The 17,621-nt window shown below is 33.5% G+C and overlaps 3 protein-coding genes across 5 annotated transcripts; 2 read left to right on the top strand and 1 right to left on the bottom strand.

Annotated features, from left to right (window-relative positions):
* Positions 1-1,676: 1,676 nt before the first annotated feature.
* On the top strand, positions 1,677-3,790 carry LOC115963824 (TMV resistance protein N-like). Its single transcript, XM_031083000.1, has 3 exons — positions 1,677-1,774; positions 2,131-2,630; positions 3,422-3,790. The coding sequence occupies exons 2-3, from the start codon at positions 2,137-2,139 to the stop codon at positions 3,765-3,767; spliced, it is 840 nt and encodes a 279-aa protein (XP_030938860.1). The 5' UTR covers positions 1,677-1,774; positions 2,131-2,136; the 3' UTR covers positions 3,768-3,790.
* Positions 3,773-7,252, top strand: LOC115963822 (disease resistance protein RPP2A-like). 2 transcript variants are annotated; one of them, XM_031082999.1, is made up of 7 exons: positions 3,773-4,528; positions 4,728-5,000; positions 5,096-5,821; positions 5,942-6,648; positions 6,810-6,833; positions 6,960-7,064; positions 7,143-7,252. In XM_031082999.1, exons 1-4 carry the CDS (start codon positions 3,797-3,799, stop codon positions 6,596-6,598), a joined length of 2,388 nt encoding a protein of 795 aa, XP_030938859.1. In that variant the 5' UTR covers positions 3,773-3,796; the 3' UTR covers positions 6,599-6,648; positions 6,810-6,833; positions 6,960-7,064; positions 7,143-7,252. The 2 variants fall into 2 exon arrangements, with proteins under 2 accessions (XP_030938859.1, XP_030938858.1); XM_031082998.1 differs by having other exon boundaries at positions 6,960-7,252.
* A 5,672-nt stretch (positions 7,253-12,924) lies between these two features.
* On the bottom strand, positions 12,925-16,647 carry LOC115962993 (protein NUCLEAR FUSION DEFECTIVE 4-like). 2 transcript variants are annotated; one of them, XM_031081876.1, is made up of 3 exons: positions 16,133-16,647; positions 13,733-14,665; positions 12,925-13,616 (listed from the first exon to the last, which is right to left on the bottom strand). In XM_031081876.1, the coding sequence occupies exons 1-3, from the start codon at positions 16,186-16,188 to the stop codon at positions 13,121-13,123; spliced, it is 1,485 nt and encodes a 494-aa protein (XP_030937736.1). In that variant the 5' UTR covers positions 16,189-16,647; the 3' UTR covers positions 12,925-13,120. The 2 variants fall into 2 exon arrangements, with proteins under 2 accessions (XP_030937736.1, XP_030937735.1); XM_031081875.1 differs by having other exon boundaries at positions 13,733-14,658.
* Between the last annotated feature and the right edge of the window lie 974 nt (positions 16,648-17,621).

Genomic DNA, 17,621 nt, shown 5'->3' with positions numbered 1-17,621 from the left:
AAATTTACAAGATGGAAGACTATGAATGCATTTTCTATTATACAAGAAAAGAGGCTGCTAATCAGTCATTGACGAGATGCTTGATACAAGGGAAAAGTGTATAAAAGTAAAGGAAAAGTTTATAGGATGAAAGCAAGGAAGCGGTAAGGGGGATCATACTGGATTTAGGACATAATTTTTTTTTTCCCCTTTTCTTTTTTTATATATTGGTAAGCACGCACCAAATGGTCTTGTATCACAACCTCACACTTTAATTGTATAAGATGTTAATTTCTGATTGAGGTCTGAATTGACTAAAAGAAAAACCTAGTGCTTTAATTGTATAATGTGTTATTGTATAAGTATTGTAGGATAAGAAAGAGAAATTAAACCTGAGGAAACTATCAATCATAAGCACTCAGAACAACCATCCTCCGAAATAACAAACTCCATAAGATTTTCAATGCAATATAGAAAATTCTCATTTAATTAATTGTTTTTTTAAAAATTTATAGGTACCATAATAGTGTGACAAAAAGTGTGTTCGTTGCTTATTATTGTTAGTTTTGGTTACTAAGTGTGCGCTTGGCATGAATTATTTTTGCCCACCTATTTTACTATTAAGTTTATTTTTGCTACTATTTAGGAGTCTCACTGTACTTTTTAATATTGTTCATGAATTTTACTGTACTATTTCAGTTAACTTTTACCTTTATCTATAGTATTTTTAGCAAAAAATTTTCAGTTTCAGTAAAATAAGCAGATCCCAAACAAACCATAAAACGGAATGTTTCGGTATTGATATACCGTTTTGGGATTAACACATTATACATTTATATAAATATATATAATAAAATATTATTACTTATTACTATTGAGCAAAAATTTAAATTGATAATAGAATAAACAAAAACTCTAATGAAGTGAATTGATTGATGGTTATGGTTAGTTTTATTTGGGGGGTGGTAGTGAAAGCGGTGGTGAGTAAAGGGTTGATAATGAATTAAAACCCATGCCAAACCGCTCAATTAAGGATACGTTTGGTATGCTGTAATAACTCCTGTAATGGAATAGTTATTCATGTGTAATAGCAATTCGGTTATTTGGTTGCATCTTTATTATATGAATTAGTTATTACATTGGAATGACTATTCTTTAAATTGAAGAATAGCTATTTCTCTTTAAAATGGATATAATAGCTATTCCTTAGTATATATAATAAGTTTTAAAATTAATATATTTTCAAAAATATTAAGTTTCCTTATACATCATCTTTTACAAGCTTTCCATATGTAACAACCAAACTTATGAATGATAATAGTTATTCAATTACAATGTTTTTTATTTTCAGTAATAAAGATTACTATTCCTAATCTACATTCAGTGTACCAAACGTATTCTAAATTTTGATTTGTACATCATTGGGCAATGGTTAATTTAATTTATTTTTTTTTTGAAGAATTGGTTATGATTAATTGCACACTTCATGCATTTTTCCTTACATATTGTATATTTGTATTCCACATTTCCACAGTCCATACTCCACGCCGATTGGTAAATTGGTAATACAAGAAATTTTTTTTTTTTTGGCATTTTTGTAAATAAATATGCATGGAATGGTATTTGTAGGTAAGGCACCTTCCAAGAAGTTTCGTTTCAACTTAAACATTACTTCATACCCTCCCCAGGTTACTCTGTCTTTATTTCTACTTTTTACTTTTTCTTTCCCAATTCTTCGACGCTTCGTCTTCATCTTCTTTTATTTGCTCAGAGAACACAGCACGCAGAGTCGCAGGTATCATCTCAAACTCTATCTTCTCACCATTTTTCATTTCATCTTCTCTTATTTTAGCCGCAAGACTTCAAGGGCCGGAATTTTTATCTGATGATCTTTAAAGGCTCTGCTTCTTGTTGTAAATTAATAAAAGAAAAGAAAAGCCTTTTTTTTTTTTTTTCGTAAATGAAATGATTCTTGTGTTTGTGCGTTAGTGAATGTATGGTACGTTTTCTTTTTTTAAGGAGTTAATTTGTTGATTAGAGCGAATGAGTTGAAGAGTGAAGAGTGAAGACTAGTAAATCGCGCGTTGTCAAAAAAGTCAGAATATTCTCATTTCATCACATCTTTGATCTTTCTCAATCTTCTGCTTGCAGATTTTAATGGCTTTCCCGATTAATCAAGGAGACGCCTTCTCTTCTTCCACTCGCCAGTGGGACTACGATGTCTTCTTGAGCTTTAGAGGTGAAGATACACGCAATGGTTTTACTGGACATTTGTATCAAGCTTTGTGTGACAACGGTATCAATACCTTCGTTGATAATGATCTCGAAAGAGGAGAACAAATTTCAGTGGAACTTGTCAAAGCTATTAAATCGTCAATGATTTCAATTATTATATTCTCCCAAAACTACGCATTTTCGGCTTGGTGCTTGGATGAACTTGTCGAGATTCTTAACTGCAAGCAAAATGGACAACTAGTTCTACCTGTTTTTTACAAAGTGGATCCATCTGAAGTACGTAAGCAACAAGGTAAATTCAAAGTAGCACTGGCTAAACATGAAAACAAATTCAAGGATAACATAGAGAAGGTGCTGAGGTGGAGGGCAGCTCTAAATGAAGCGGCTAGTTTGTCTGGATGGCATTATGAGGATGGGTATGTATCTAATAACTAATGTTATGTTCTTTTTATGACTTTTATGATCATGTCTTGAATTACTAAGGCAGTTAAGCTAGTAGAAATAGAAGAATTTAATCATACCAATTAAGAGTTTGTCTTAACATATTTTTGAGTCCCCCCCCCTATTGGTAAGTTGCAAACACATCTGATGAGCTTCAATCGCATGACCTCATCTTTCACCCACACTTGTGAGAGTTGGAAGTGTTGTTTGAATCAAGGCTCATTGACAGAATCCTTTCAAAAACATTTCTCTAATTTTTTTAATCACTTTGTTCAAAGTATTATAAATGGGTTTTCAATAGGCTTGTTACCTCACCTAAGGTGAAGTTTCCATGCAATTACTTGCCAAAAGCCTAAAACAATTTCTTTCTAGAAAAAAAGAAAAAAAAAAAAAGAAAAGAAGAAAAAAAGGAGAATGGATCAAAATCAAAGTTGTGAATAAAGAATTGAATGTTGTTTCGGTTTGGCAAAGAAACAAAATATACCTATTGAAGACTTGATAATGTTATAGTTTCTCCCACCATTTCTTTTTAAATCCAAAATTTCTTGATTATTTTGGTGAAGTATGGAAAGCCAAAATTGTATTCCCAAAAAAAATAAATAAATGATACTTCTCAAATACTTGAATTATGTCCTTTAATTCAATTGATGATATGTCAAGTGTAGGTTGTAATGCACAAAACTAGACATCTTGACTTTTTATTTTAATATTCATATTTTCAACTAGTCCAACTCATTTAATGTCTCGTATGCTTTGTGATTGGCAGCGGCCCTGAATACAAATTCATCCAACAAATTATTGAAAATATATCGTATACCAAATTAAATGGTAGACAATTATTTGTTGCTAAATACCCTGTTGGATTAAATTCTCGTGCCAAGGCCATAGAATTGCTTTTAGATATTAAGGTAAATGATGTTCGAATGGTAGGGATTCATGGTCTTGGAGGAATAGGTAAGACAACTATTGCAAAAGCTATTTATAACAGAATTTTTGAGCATTTTGAAGGAAGTTGCTTTCTAGAGAATGTTAGAGAAAATTCTAGAACAAATGATGGTATAATCCAACTACAAGAGAAACTCCTTTCTAATATCTTAAGGGAAAACAGTTGAAGGTGGAGAGTGTAGCCCGTGGAATCAATATGATAAAGGAAAGGCTTCATAGTAAAAGGTTTCTTTTAATTCTTGATGACGTGGATAAATCAAAACAAATAGAAAATTTGCTTGGAAATTGTGATTGGTTTGTTTCAGGAAGTAGAGTCCTTATAACAACAAGAGATGCACATTTGCTAGCTACTCTTGAAAAAGATTGTACAACTTACAAGGTGAAGGAATTGGACAAACGTGAAGCTTTGGAACTCTTTAATCAACATGCCTTCCGAGGAAATAAACTTGAGGAAGATTATTTTGAACTTGCAAACCAAGTCATACGATATGCCGGAGGCCTACCATTAGCCTTAACAATAATAGGTTCTGATTTGTGTGGAAGAAAAAAATCTGAATGGAAAGGTGCAATACATCAATATGGAAAAATTCCTAAAGGAGATGTTCATGAAATACTTAAAGTAAGTTATGATGGATTGGAAGAAACTGAAAAGGATATTTTCCTTGATATTGCATGTTTCTTCAAGGGAAGGGACAATAATTATGTTGTAAATATATTAGATGCTTGCAATTTATATCCAACATTTGGTATTCCAAACCTTGTTAATAAATGTCTCATAACTATTGGTTATGATGGCAAGTTGTGGATGCATGACTTGGTACAACAAATGGGTAGGGAAATTGTTCGGCAAGAATCACCAAAAATCCTCAAAAAACGTAGCAGGTTATGGCATTATGAGGATTCTCTTGAAGTACTAACGGAAAGTAAGGTATAACTTCTTTTTCTTTAAATTTTAACTTTTTTCATCAGGTCGAAGTGATAAGTTTTCTTCCTTTGATATTTTTTCTTTTTAACATTATAGAAAATATAAGTTTAATAGTATTATTTTTGCTTAAAATTTCAAGATTATTATATTTTTGGCAAATTCTAATGTGTCATATGTTTCACTTAAATCTTTATTTAATCAGGGGTCAGACAAAATTCAAGGTCTAATGTTGGATTTGCCTAATCCAATAACAGTGCAACTACATGCTAAAGCTTTCAGAAAGATGAAAAATCTCAAATTTCTTATAGTTCGTAATGTACTCATTTCTGAAGAACTTAAATATCTTCCCAATGGGTTAAAGTTACTTGAATGGCACCAATATCCTTTTTCCTTGCCATCCAATTATTGTCTTCAACAACTTGTTGTACTTGAGATGCCACGTAGTTGCATTAGATTGGAGAAGCTATTCAAGCAGGTGTGAGTATTAGTGTTGATGAATTTTGATTTCTTTAAGTTATCTCTAAAAATTTTGTTGAAGAACAATTTTTTTTTTCCTTTTTTACCTTGTAGGGGTTCCAGTACCAAAATATGAAAAGTATCAATTTGAGAGAGTGTGCATCCATTAGAAAATTACCTGACTTGTGTGCCCCGAACTTAGAGACATTGGACATTAGTGGTTGTGAAAATTTAATTGAGGTTCATGAGGCCATTGGATCTCTTGATAAGCTTAAAATTTGGTATTTCATGGATTGCAAAAAACTTCAAATTCTTCCTAGCAGCCTTAGGATGAAATCTCTTGAATGTTTTTCTCTATGTTACTGCATAAGCATTGAAAAGTTTCCCAATATTCACCCAGAAATGAAATGTAGCCGTTTATATTTAAGTGATAGTAATATTAGAGAATGGCCTTTATCACTGGGTTATCTCATTAGAGCACTTACTGAGTTATACATAGATAATTGTCAAGACCTTGGTGATTTTCTCGTTAGATGTTCGGGATATGAGTTTACGAACTTGAGAGAGCTGCAAGTCTGGAAATGTGATGGAAATATAATTGAATCACATATTTTGATGAAGCCTGATTCCTTCCCCTCATTGAAATATCTAGATCTAGACGGCTGTAGTATTGTTACAATCCCAAGAAGCATTAGTAGATTTACTAGATTACGAGATCTTTCCATGTGCTATTGCAAGAAGCTTCAAGAAATTCCAAGGCTTCCACAGTCTATAATAAGTGTGAGTGTAACAGACTGCATCTTGTTAGATATGTCATCATCATGCAGATTATTGAATCAGGTGAGCTCTCTCTCTCTCTCTCTCTCTCTCTCTCTCTATATATATATATATATAAGTTTAAGTGATATATATTAAGAGAATCTCTAATTTCTATTTCTTTTATTTGCTAAATGCAAGCAGTTTGGAGAAATATACATGAATCCCTCATTTTCTGATGACGGTTGTTGTCGTCTTGATCTACCAAGAATTGAGATTCCAAAGGGATTCAAATTGAATCATCAGAGTGATGGAAATTCTGTATCATTTGTGGTTGGTCGTGAATTTCAAAAATTAATTCTCTGTTTCGCTTTTGGATCGATGGAGGTGGAATATACAAAAGCAACTTGTTTTGTTGTTTCCACCAATGGTTTTTCAAAAGAAGAAACAATAGGTTTTAAGAAGATAAAAGGAGGTTCTGAGCATCTGTACTTAGGTCTTGTACGTCTTCGGAAATGGAATGAATCAAATCCATCTGAACAGAATCACGTTACAATTACAGTTGAAATCAAGTATTGTCACGCAATCTCTTCTTCTTATGACCCCAAAATTACATGGTTGGGAGTCCATGTAAACTGCATTTGTTGTCCTCAGAATATGGCTTGCTTTACACATCCGAGTGCTAGGCATGGTTGTGGGTCTTCCTTGGTCCCTGATGACATTGATCACCATTCTTTTCCATCTGATGTGGGATTTAGTGATAGGCTTGATCTGGGTTCCTCTTCAGTGGCCCAAGCCTTTGATAACAATGATTCTGACTTCAATTTGTTTCCAACATCAAAGAAGACAAGAACATCTTGATCAAACTTTAAAGAATTATGCTTCTACCTAAAAGCAACCTCAATGCCAAGGTATGCTTGCTTTAGTTGCATTATTGGATTTACGTCTCTCGCTGCCTTTATCATTCATAGGATTGTTGCTAAAGTATTTATAGGGAAATCAAGATGCTAGGCTTCATATTTATTAGTTTAAAATAAGTATTTAATTAATTTATTCATTTATTTTAATGCAGTTACTGTTGCTGTTGAAGTAATTGGTAGGTCCAAGATCCATTTCCACCTTGCAATTTGATTTTCATTTATTATAATATTTGTCTTTTGTTGACTTATTTTATGTGATGCTGACTCCCATCATTATCTGCTTTGGGTGGGATGCTTGCCAGATTTGAAGTGGTGTCAGGGTTAAAAATTAATTGGTTGAAGTCAGAATCGGTTCCAGTTGGTAACGTGCCTACTATGGAGGAATTAGTGGAGATTTTGGTTTGTAGGTAGTCTTCACTTCTTTTGGAATACTTAAGCCTTCTGCTAGATGCCACCTATTTTGAAATAGTTGAGCCTTCTGCTAGGTGCTACCCATAAAGAGGAGACAATTTGGAACCCTGTTCTGGAGAAGATGGAGCTGCGTTTAGCTAGATGGAAGAGGTTGTATTTTTTTTAGGGGGGGGGGGGGGGGGGGGGGGGGGCAAAGTAACTTTTATGAAGAGTACTTTGTCCAGTTTGCCTACTTATTTCCTTTTTCTCCTTATTCTAGTAAATCTGGCTAATCATATGGAGAAACTACAGAAACTTTTTTTGGAGTGGTATTGATGCTCTTAAGGTTCCTCTAGTGAAATGGTCTTAGGTTTGTAAGCTGGTGTAGAATGGTGATTTAGGGATTAGGTGTCTAAGAAGATTTAATTCTGCCTTGCTAAGCAAATGGTTGTGGAGATATGGAACGAAGAGAGATGCTCTTTAGAGAAGAGTCATTGAGGTGAAATAAAGGGACGGATGGGGTGGTTGGTGTACAAAATTGGTGTCTAAGACCTATGGTGTTAGTGTGTGGAAATCCATTAGAAGTGGTTGGCTGGACTTTTCTAAATTTTTTTTGTTTGATTTGGGGATGTTAAGTGTAAAGTTCTAGGAGGATGTATGGTGTAGGGAATGTTCTCTTAAGGAAGTATTTTAGAAATTGTATAGTATTAGTCGGGCAAGGGACTCCTCTGTGTCAGAGGTCATGTGTTTCTTTGATGGGAGGTTTCATTGGAACATTCAGTTCTGTTGTCTAATGTAGGATTGGGAGTTAGAAGTTTTGGCTCTATTTTTTGTTATGCTTTATTCTACGGATGTGTGGGGTTTTGGTGCTGACAAGCTTTTTTGAAAGCTAGCAATGAGTAGAGTTTTTGAGGTTTGAGGTTTCTATCACTCTTTATCTCATTATTCTATCCTTTATTTTCCTTTGAAAATGGTGTGCCAACTGAAGGCTCCTCCTAGAGTAGCATTCTTTTCTTGGACTATTGCCTTTGGTAAGATCTTAACTACAAATAATCTTTGGAAGAGACATATTGCAATGCTAGATTGGTGTTTTATGTGTAGAAGGTGTGGGGAATTGTTGGATCTTCACTGTTCTATAGCATATGAGTTGTGGTCTATGGTATTCAGTTTGTTTGGTATCCATTTGAATATGCTGTATAAAGTTAGTGAGCTGTTAACTTCTTGGCCGAGCAGCTTGGTAGACATTGAAATTTAGATTTGTGGGGGTTTGTGCCACATTGTTTGTTTTGGTACTTATGATGGAAACAAAATGCTAGATATTTTGAGGATTATGAATGGTTTATTCTTGACATAAAGTCTTTCTTTTTCCGTACTCTCCTTGATTAGAGTTTAGTTTTGCCATCTTGTTTTTGTCTATCTCTCCCTAATCCTATTGATCGTTGTAATCTAGGTTCTTGATTCCACAGTAGTACATTTCCAGTATACTTCATTGCCTTTCTTTTTTCTTAATAAAATTTCTTACGTTACTTATAACAAAAAATATTTTTCTTTTATTCATTTAATTTGTCTGCTTCTAGTGCTTAATTTCTTCTTATGAGATTTTCTAATCTTCAATTTTACCAAATAACCCATATGCTTGCTGATTGTTTGAAATTGAAATTTAAGTCAAGCACACAAATTGTTCAATGAAATGCTTTTTTAGGACATCGAATCTGTTTGCTTAGATGCTTCTAACCTATGCAATTCATCGAGCTAATTGTTAATGTTTTATTTTAATTTCTAAAAAATAATTTTGTTTGATCACTTTTGCTTTTCTTGTGGGTTTTAAATTTTGATATTGTTAATTGTTATAGACGCTTCTTTACTTTTATTGATTCATTGAATAATATTACTTAGATTTTTCATTATTTTATTTAGAGGTTAGTGACAATTGAACGAGAATGATCCAGCAATTCCATAACTTTTTTACACCCCTCCACCTAGAAAGTAAAAATGTATTAAATGATCAAATGAAATTCCCATGAAAGCATCAAGTAGATTCAAAACAAATTCAAATTTGGAGCTTTCAAACTAAGCTTAGATGAGTGAATAATTCAAAGTTGAGGAAAATATTGATTGCTGTCACGCAACAACACTACTCAATCATACTCACAGTCACATTCAAAAACTGATGAAGCAAAGATTCCCATAGTCTAGGTGGCAGAGAAATTGTTACAACAAGGTTTAGAACATAGTAAAGTCTTAAAAAAAAAATAAAAAAAACCACATTAAAGGTAGATTCCATGTATAGGATCTGCGCATGAGACCCACATTTATGCTAGAGGAATTTAATTAGCGTTAAAAACAAATTCAAGTAGATTCAAATTTGGAGCTTTCAAACTAAGCTTAGATGAGTGAATAATTCAAAGTTGAGGAAAATATTGATTGCTGTCACGCAACAACACTACTCAATCATACTCACAGTCACATTCAAAAACTGATGAAGCAAAGATTCCCATAGTCTAGGTGGCAGAGAAATTGTTACAACAAGGTTTAGAACATAGTAAAGTCTTAAAAAAAAAATAAAAAAAACCACATTAAAGGTAGATTCCATGTATAGGATCTGCGCATGAGACCCACATTTATGCTAGAGGAATTTAATTAGCGTTATAAAAAAAAGCAAAAAATTTCATAAACCAAAATTTTACATAGAAGATTGTCAATATTACTAATTGCCCACATGACCACTCACCAAACAATCTATATACTCTCTCAATACCAAAATTAAAATTAAAAATAAAAATTAAAGTGAACATCATTTTTTAAAATATATTTAATTTTTATTCACTATTATTAAATTTTGTACTTGAACCATGGTATTTTATTCTCTATATGAAATTAACCAACCTTGGTTTGATTATTTCCTATAAAAAAAAAAAAAAAACCTTGGTTTGATTAATATTAATTTGTCAAATTATGTATTTAATTTATCACATTTATTTTTATTTGATTAGTATTAAATTAAGTTATTTTTAACTGATATTTAAATATAAAATGTTCCACTTAAAATTATTGTCTTAAGCCTCAAATTATCAAACTAGTCTTAGGTCTCAAATTATATCAATCCGATCTTGATTGACATGATGATGCGTTGTTCTTTGCCTAGTACATCTGTATCAAAGGTTATGAAAATAGTAACTTGATATGTTTATAATTTTTTACCGACTAAAAAAGAAATTTTCAAAATTCAGAGACTAAGATAGAACTCAATGAAAATTTTAGTGACCAATCCTCTACTATTTTTACTCAAAAAAATTAAAGTAGATGTTGAGTCGACTTTGTTAAATATTGAGCGAATGAAATAGCCGCAAGAATACGCTCACGGAATGCATTTTACGAATTTTGTTACAACGAGACTCGATATATATATTCTCGACCCAATAAAACTTTCTGTAACACTGTTGCGAGTTCGTTACGGAAAATGCTTGTTGAGACGGCTGTTGAATTTGTGAAGCTAAAATTTGTTTTCATAAATAAAAAAAAAAAAAAAATTGAAGTTAAAATTTGCCAATTCTAGAAGTTTCAGAAATGATTTTAACGTCTTCACTTTGAAAGATTAAATTGGTGTTCTGTTTCTCAGCAAAATATATATATGAAAAAAAAAATTGGTGTTCGGTTATTCGTTTGGGCTGATTTTAAAATTTTATTTTATTTATTAAAAAATATAATTTTTTCAGATCTGAGTAGAAAAAGAACTACCAAAAAAAAAAAAAAAACTGTGGATAATGGGGGAAAATAGAGTAGAATTAACAAAAACATAATCCATTTTACACCAAAAGGTTTTGGTCTTATATAATGCCATTATACTTGGAAGGTAATATAATTTGTTGTTGGCAACTTGGCATAAGGTCTTGCACAAGGGCATTAGAGACTTTTTTATTTATTAAATTTTTAATCATAAACGTGTAACAATTAAAATATATATAGATATTGTCATAAATATGTGAATCGTAAATTTGTAGAATACCATGAGTTATTGTTGTTTTATAATACCATGAGCTACCGTGATTTTAAAATTATTATAATAAACTTAAATGTATACTTATTGTAACACACAATTTAGGCAACCATGTTGATTTTTTTTTTGCTTATACTTTCTTTCTTTTTATTTTACATCTTTTTATTTTCTTATTTACAAACTAACATGCAATTAGAGTTACCCACACCAATTTTGTCCTCCACCTGCGTTGCTTACTATTTGACTTTTATAGGTCCTTACTCGACCCAATAGAAGGACCTTGTGCTCTTGTGAGTTTTTCATGTGCATCATGGGCCTCACAAGTTTCCCTTCTCCTAGATGGGCTTCTTCCTCTTAGACTGTGATTTTTTTTTAAGACATTTCTTGGTGGGTTCCAATCATTCAATGGCCATTAAAGAACATCTTTGCATTGAAGACTGTTCTTCCAAATTCAAGTTTTCTTTTAAACCTCTACCCTGAGTTTAAAGGGATGTTAGAATATTTTATGGTATTATCATAAATGTGTAGTCTGTAAAATATATTATGATATTTTCATAAGTGTGTAGACCATAGTTTTATAGAATACTATGGGTTACCTTTTTTTGTAATACCATAGGCTACCGTGGTTTTAAGGTTACCATACTAAATCTAATGTATTCTTATATATACTTATAATGTTAAGGGAAAATGTAGGCTATCAAACTGAACCACGATAGCAAAAATGTAGTTGTTTAAGACTTTCTGCCATGAACGTAGGCCATCAAATCAAACCATGATAATTATGTTGATTCCACTTTCTCACCTTTCACATATTTTTGTTTTCTTAGTGACATTTTAACAAGAGATTTGAAGGGGAGAAGTTTCAAGGCCCTGATATTGAAATCAGACTTGATTGCAAGTTTGCAACAATGCATCGCATGTAGATATAAAAATGTGCAAAAATTCACTACGACAATGTAAATCTGAAGCAGCAATGTTGCAGTGTTTGAAACTAGACATTAGGCCTTATATTGAGTGTCACAAGGGAGTTAAGAGCTTGGTTTTAAACAAAATGTTGCGTTGGAATTGAGAAATAATTGATTCAGCTTAGTTGCTTGTGTGTAACTAGTCTATTGTGCCTTCTGTGAAATGATTCTTGATTTGTTTCTTTCTTTAATAATTCTCTCATTCATATTAAAAAAAAAAAAATCCATTTTCAAAAGATAGAAAAAACAGATGGTAAGCAGGAAATCATCCTGCAGACTACATGCCAAACCAAGCAAAGGTTCCAACCAGAAAACCTTATAGGTCTTGCTTTCCATAATAACTGACAGAATTTGATAGTAGATTTGTGCTTGGTTGCTGGTTCTCACTTTATGCACTATGTGCAGCTAAAAATGTTTGTATCATTGCACTTTCTCCTCCACAAGATCCTCAGCCTTAAAGTAAGAGTGAATAATTCTTGGCAACCATATGCTAATAGTAGGTCTTCACTCTTCAGTAACTTGTAGCCAGTGGCGGAGCCACATGTATCCTTGGGGGGCCTTGGCTCCTCCAAAATTTTTAATTTTTTTTACAATTTAAGTATATTTTATAAATATATATAAAGGTTATATGAAAAAAAATAGGAGTTGGCTCCCCAAAAGAAAGCATTGACCAAATAATTTGGTAATTTTTTCTTAAAAAAGAGAGTTTAGAGTTGATATACAATTGCAATAGAATGAAATAGTTAGGTAGTAAATTTTGTGAGTAAATAGTGGAAGTGTAAAAACCCTAATTTTTAGCTCAATTTCAATTCCAATTAATACGTTCAAATCATTCAACTTTGATAATATATGCAATTTGGTAGAAATTTCCTATTCTCAAGATTTTATCAAGAAATAAAAAAACTCATATGATACTTCAATTATAACATTATGATATTAATTTGTCAAGCATGGATGAAGTTTTGCAAACAATTTTTATATTTTATATTTACACACATATATATATTATGTGGATTTTTTAGGGGAGTGTATTTTTTATTTGAGTTTATCTTGACAGAATATATAGTTCGGCCCCCAACTCAAGATTCCTGGCTCCACCACTGCTTGTAACTCAACCGCGAGAATTTCCATAGAGGTTGGCATAAACCTTCTTAGTCCGATAAACAACAATCAAACTCAAGCCTGTTGCCACAAGGCAAAGTCCAGACAGGATCCCAAATGTGATGGAATAGCATATGGTTCCCAAACAAGTGACGTCATCATCACGAAGAGGAATTGCAAGCATGGCTTCAGAATTTTGATGTGAGAGGCCAGCTTGCAGCTCTGCATAATAGTCATATATACCACTAGCAATGACACCAGAGAAAATCAGAGAACCTACTGGATTAGCAAGTGTAAGAAAATTATACAAGGCCCCAAAACTCTTCAGGCCAAATAGCTCAGAAGCTGAAGCTGGCACAATTGCCCAGTGAGCACCATACCCAAGCCCTATCAACACAGTGAGAACATAAATTTCTCCAGGCCATCCCATATTAGCGTAGAAAAGTCCAATTGCCATGATAACCTGACCAACAGCCATTGTCACTGGTCTTGGGTAGGCATATTTTCTGGTAAAATAAAATAACAATTTACAAAACAGGATCAGGATCAGGAAATGATGTGCTTATAATGACTGAAGGAAAATACTAATGTTGTACTTTTAAATTAAATAATTAGAGTGTACCTTATTACAAGCTCAGAGAAGTAGCCGCCACCAACACGGCCAAGAAAGTTCCAAACACTGATATAGGATACATATATAGTTGTAACATTATATCCCAGTGATTCACAAATCTGACCCAAGTTATCAATAACTGTCAAACCGGATCCAGAAGCCAGAACGAGGGAGAAGAAGATCAGCCAAAAATCTGCTTTTCTTAATGCCTGCGTTAAGGTGAAATCCTCTCCTCTACGAGGGCCTTTTCGCCTTCTCACAGCTCCTTCAGCAGCAGCTTGGAACAGTTTAGCTTGCAAATGAGCAATTCGTTTTTGCCTTTCTGATGCCGGAAGGGAGTCTACTTCTGGAGGCTTCTCATCTTCAACCTCACTGAGAATAATCCCATTCACATCCTGCTCAGATTTACTTAGTTCTTGTTTCTGTGCTTCAGAGAGAAGGCTCTCCTCAGCTGGAGGCCTTGGTCCCGAGAAGAATACCAATCGAATGGGAATTATAACTGGAAGCAGTATGAGAAGAATTAAAATAACTGCAAATAAAGTGATTATAGCTTGACTCACGTCAACCAGATCCTCAATCACCAACACTGCCAGCAGATAAATTGCCAGAATGAGGCAAACACTGTAGGTAAAGAAAAAGCTTGAATTATCAGATGGTTTAACTTGTTTGTGACCTCCCACAGGTCTAACAATGAACATCAGAGCAATAATAACAATTGTTGGTTCAACTGCAACCATGAAAATGAGTGATGATTCATTCGGAAAATTGATCATAAGATAAATCTGAGTCAAAATTGCACTACTCAATCCAGCAAATCCCTTCAATATCCCCACAACAGGACCCCGGCTTTTGGGGAAGTTTTGCACACATGAAACTAGAGCAGCTGTGTTGAAGTAGGTCTCACCGTTTGTTCCCACAAATAATGCAAGGCACAACTGCAAACTAAAAAATGGTTAACATTTTTGCCAGCACAACATAGTTTAAGAAATCTTTCAGTTCTTTCTAAGTAAGTGAGTTAACTAATCAAATCCAAAGTACATGCTTCGCAGCAGGATAAGTTACATGTAAAGAAATAATTGCCATTCTCTTGTAGTAAGCTAAAGGGAGTAATACCATGATCAATGTACACGAACCTCTATACACTTATGCCACTTCAATTCAGATCTAGGAGTTATATGACCATTTCTCCAACATGGACTCTGAAATGCATCTTCATGTCTGTCAAGCATGCTTGTGTGTGTGTGTGTGTGTGTGTATCTTTGATACCTATCCATGTTGCAAGTGAAAACATATATGTATCTCATAAATAGCAGTTCCTACAGTTAATTTGTGTGATAGGCAAACTTCAACAACTTGGTTTGTAACATCTACAAGAAATTGCTACTGAAAAAAGTTGTATAATTGCCTTAAAAAAGGAGATTTTTATCCATATTCTTTAAATTGGTTTAAAAAAGAAAAAAGGAAAAAGAGAGATGTACACCGGCTATCGTCAAATGCTTTTCAGGATGAAGTTAACATTCAAAAACACCAGAGAGGAACAATAAGGGATCTAGCTTCAGGCAGAGAATCACTTAAGGCGAAGAAACCCCTAATCATTCAACACATCCATACTTTCTTTTGGACATCTTTACTCGCAAATTAAGAAAACTGACGAATCACATCCTTATACTAAACAGCGGACTTCTTCTGATATTGAACCAAAACATCATGTTCAAACTTCACTCAAGTGTTTTAATTCTGTAGTTATTTTCAGCAAGTAAAAACAAATAGCTGGCTTTTCACAAGGATCTTATACCCATATCAGGTGTCTACTAAAAGAGTCAGCAAGCAATCTACTTGACACCCCCTTCAGTCTACAGTCTAAACATATCCAGCATAATGATCAATCAGAAGCTATATACTGAGAGAAACAAATAATGGTTCTGCAACCCAAATTTGAAAGGCCAGTCTCCTCAAACTTTGGCCCCTTATTTTTCCCATTTGATTCAATTTCTCTCTGGCATGGCATTGTCGTTTTCACTTGCCCACTCTCCTCCCTTGAGGAATTTCAAGCTTCTTACAATTTTGATGGATTGACAAAACACTGACTAATTTTATCAGTTTCTGAAAGTTCTAATTTTGGTAATTAATCTTCCAACTAAAACAAAAAACGACAAAGGTTTTGGCAATTGGCATACATGTCGGACCACATCACATTCACTCATCATCACTGTAATATTGCTGACGATGATCACCATGAGAGAGAGAGAGAGAGAGAGAGAGAGAGAGAGAGAGAAACTCACAGAGAAATCAAGCATTTATCAAGATTCAATAATAAAAATCGAACTCTTCCATAGACCCAAAAGAGAAATTAAATTTAAATCACACAAACAGAAAAAAGTCAACAAATGAGAAGTTGATTAAACTCACCACCCAAAAAGGCAAAGCAGGCAATACACCAGCAACAACAAGCCAAACCAAGCCATACCCAACAAAGTTCTGCACCACCCCAATGAGCAAAATGACCCAGATGGGCAAAACCTCACACAAACTCCCAGCCACAAAACCAATACTATCACCCAAGTCCTTAGCCACACCCAAAAAAGCCACCTGCCTCTGGTCGTACCCCATGGCACTCTTTATCAAAGGTGATATGCTCCCAAACAAGTACCCAACACCTGCACACGACTGCACCCACATTGCACACACAAACACCAGCCATCTGTTGTTGATCAAAACCTTGAACTTTTCATGCCACTGAAGCTGCATATTCCTATCTGATCAATTCAAGACCACAGTCACTGTTCAAACAAGTTCAATTTTTGCATACCAGTTTGATTAATTGAACAACTATGAAGGTAAAACATGCAACTTATTGTGTTTCTTTTTTTTTCTGTTAGTGTGAAGGGTCTGAGAGAGAGCGGACCATCGCGCGAGTTATAAGGCTCATGACTCATCATGCTCTTGCCGACCAAACTGTCATTGTATTACTTCAATAATAACTTATCAAGCTTTTTTATTTTATTTATTTATTTTTATGGAGTAACTTATCAAGCTTATATTAGTGACAGATTTCTTCAACTTCATAGCCTATTACTTAGCTCCTATATAGTCCTATGATTATAGACACCACCTATCATCTTCTTAAACGAAAAAATGAAAGAAAGAAAAGACCAATCGTTTGTTTCTTTATAAGGAAAAGTACTCTTTCTTGCAAAAACAGAGAGTACTTGTTGAAGTACTACTTTTATATATATATTTACATGAAGTACTAGAGTTTGACTAAGTGGGACTCAGGACTTTTTTTAATACCATGATAAATTACATATTCTCTCTAAATCTTAAGCCGTTAAGAAATAAAGTATTTAATAATTATTCTAATTAAAAGATAGCATTCAAATCACAAATAATCATTTACCGAACATTTGCATTTGTATATAATTGTTGAACTTAACGAGCCTAACCAAGGTGAACCCTAACAAATCCCTTCATATATAATAATCTACATGAATTTACCTAGCTAATTTGAGATATGAGACAAATTTAGAGGGGGATTAGTATCATAGTAAAGGGCAGTATTTACACTTGTATGCATACATACTAAGTGTGCGCTTGGGAAGCGTTTCAGGCCAGCATTTGTGCATTTTGTTGAAAAAATGTGGGTCCCATGACATTGTTCACGGTCCCACAAAAGTCGTTCAAACAAAAATTTCAATTTAAAACTGGGTCTCACAACACTATTCATATATTTAAAAATTATTTTGCTATAATGATTTCAATTTTCAGTAATAAGCGGTATCCAAACAAACCCTAAGTGCGTAATAACACTGAAATTGTGAGTCAACTCACGATTTCAATATTAAAAAATGTGAGTTAGACTCACAATTTCAATATTATTTAACACGTGTGGATGCCCTCA

This window comes from Quercus lobata, chromosome 10 (assembly GCF_001633185.2).
Source record: "Quercus lobata isolate SW786 chromosome 10, ValleyOak3.0 Primary Assembly, whole genome shotgun sequence".
NCBI lineage: Eukaryota > Viridiplantae > Streptophyta > Magnoliopsida > Fagales > Fagaceae > Quercus > Quercus lobata.
Note: the sequence above shows the minus strand (reverse complement) of the source record. Positions and strands in the feature narration are given on the sequence as shown.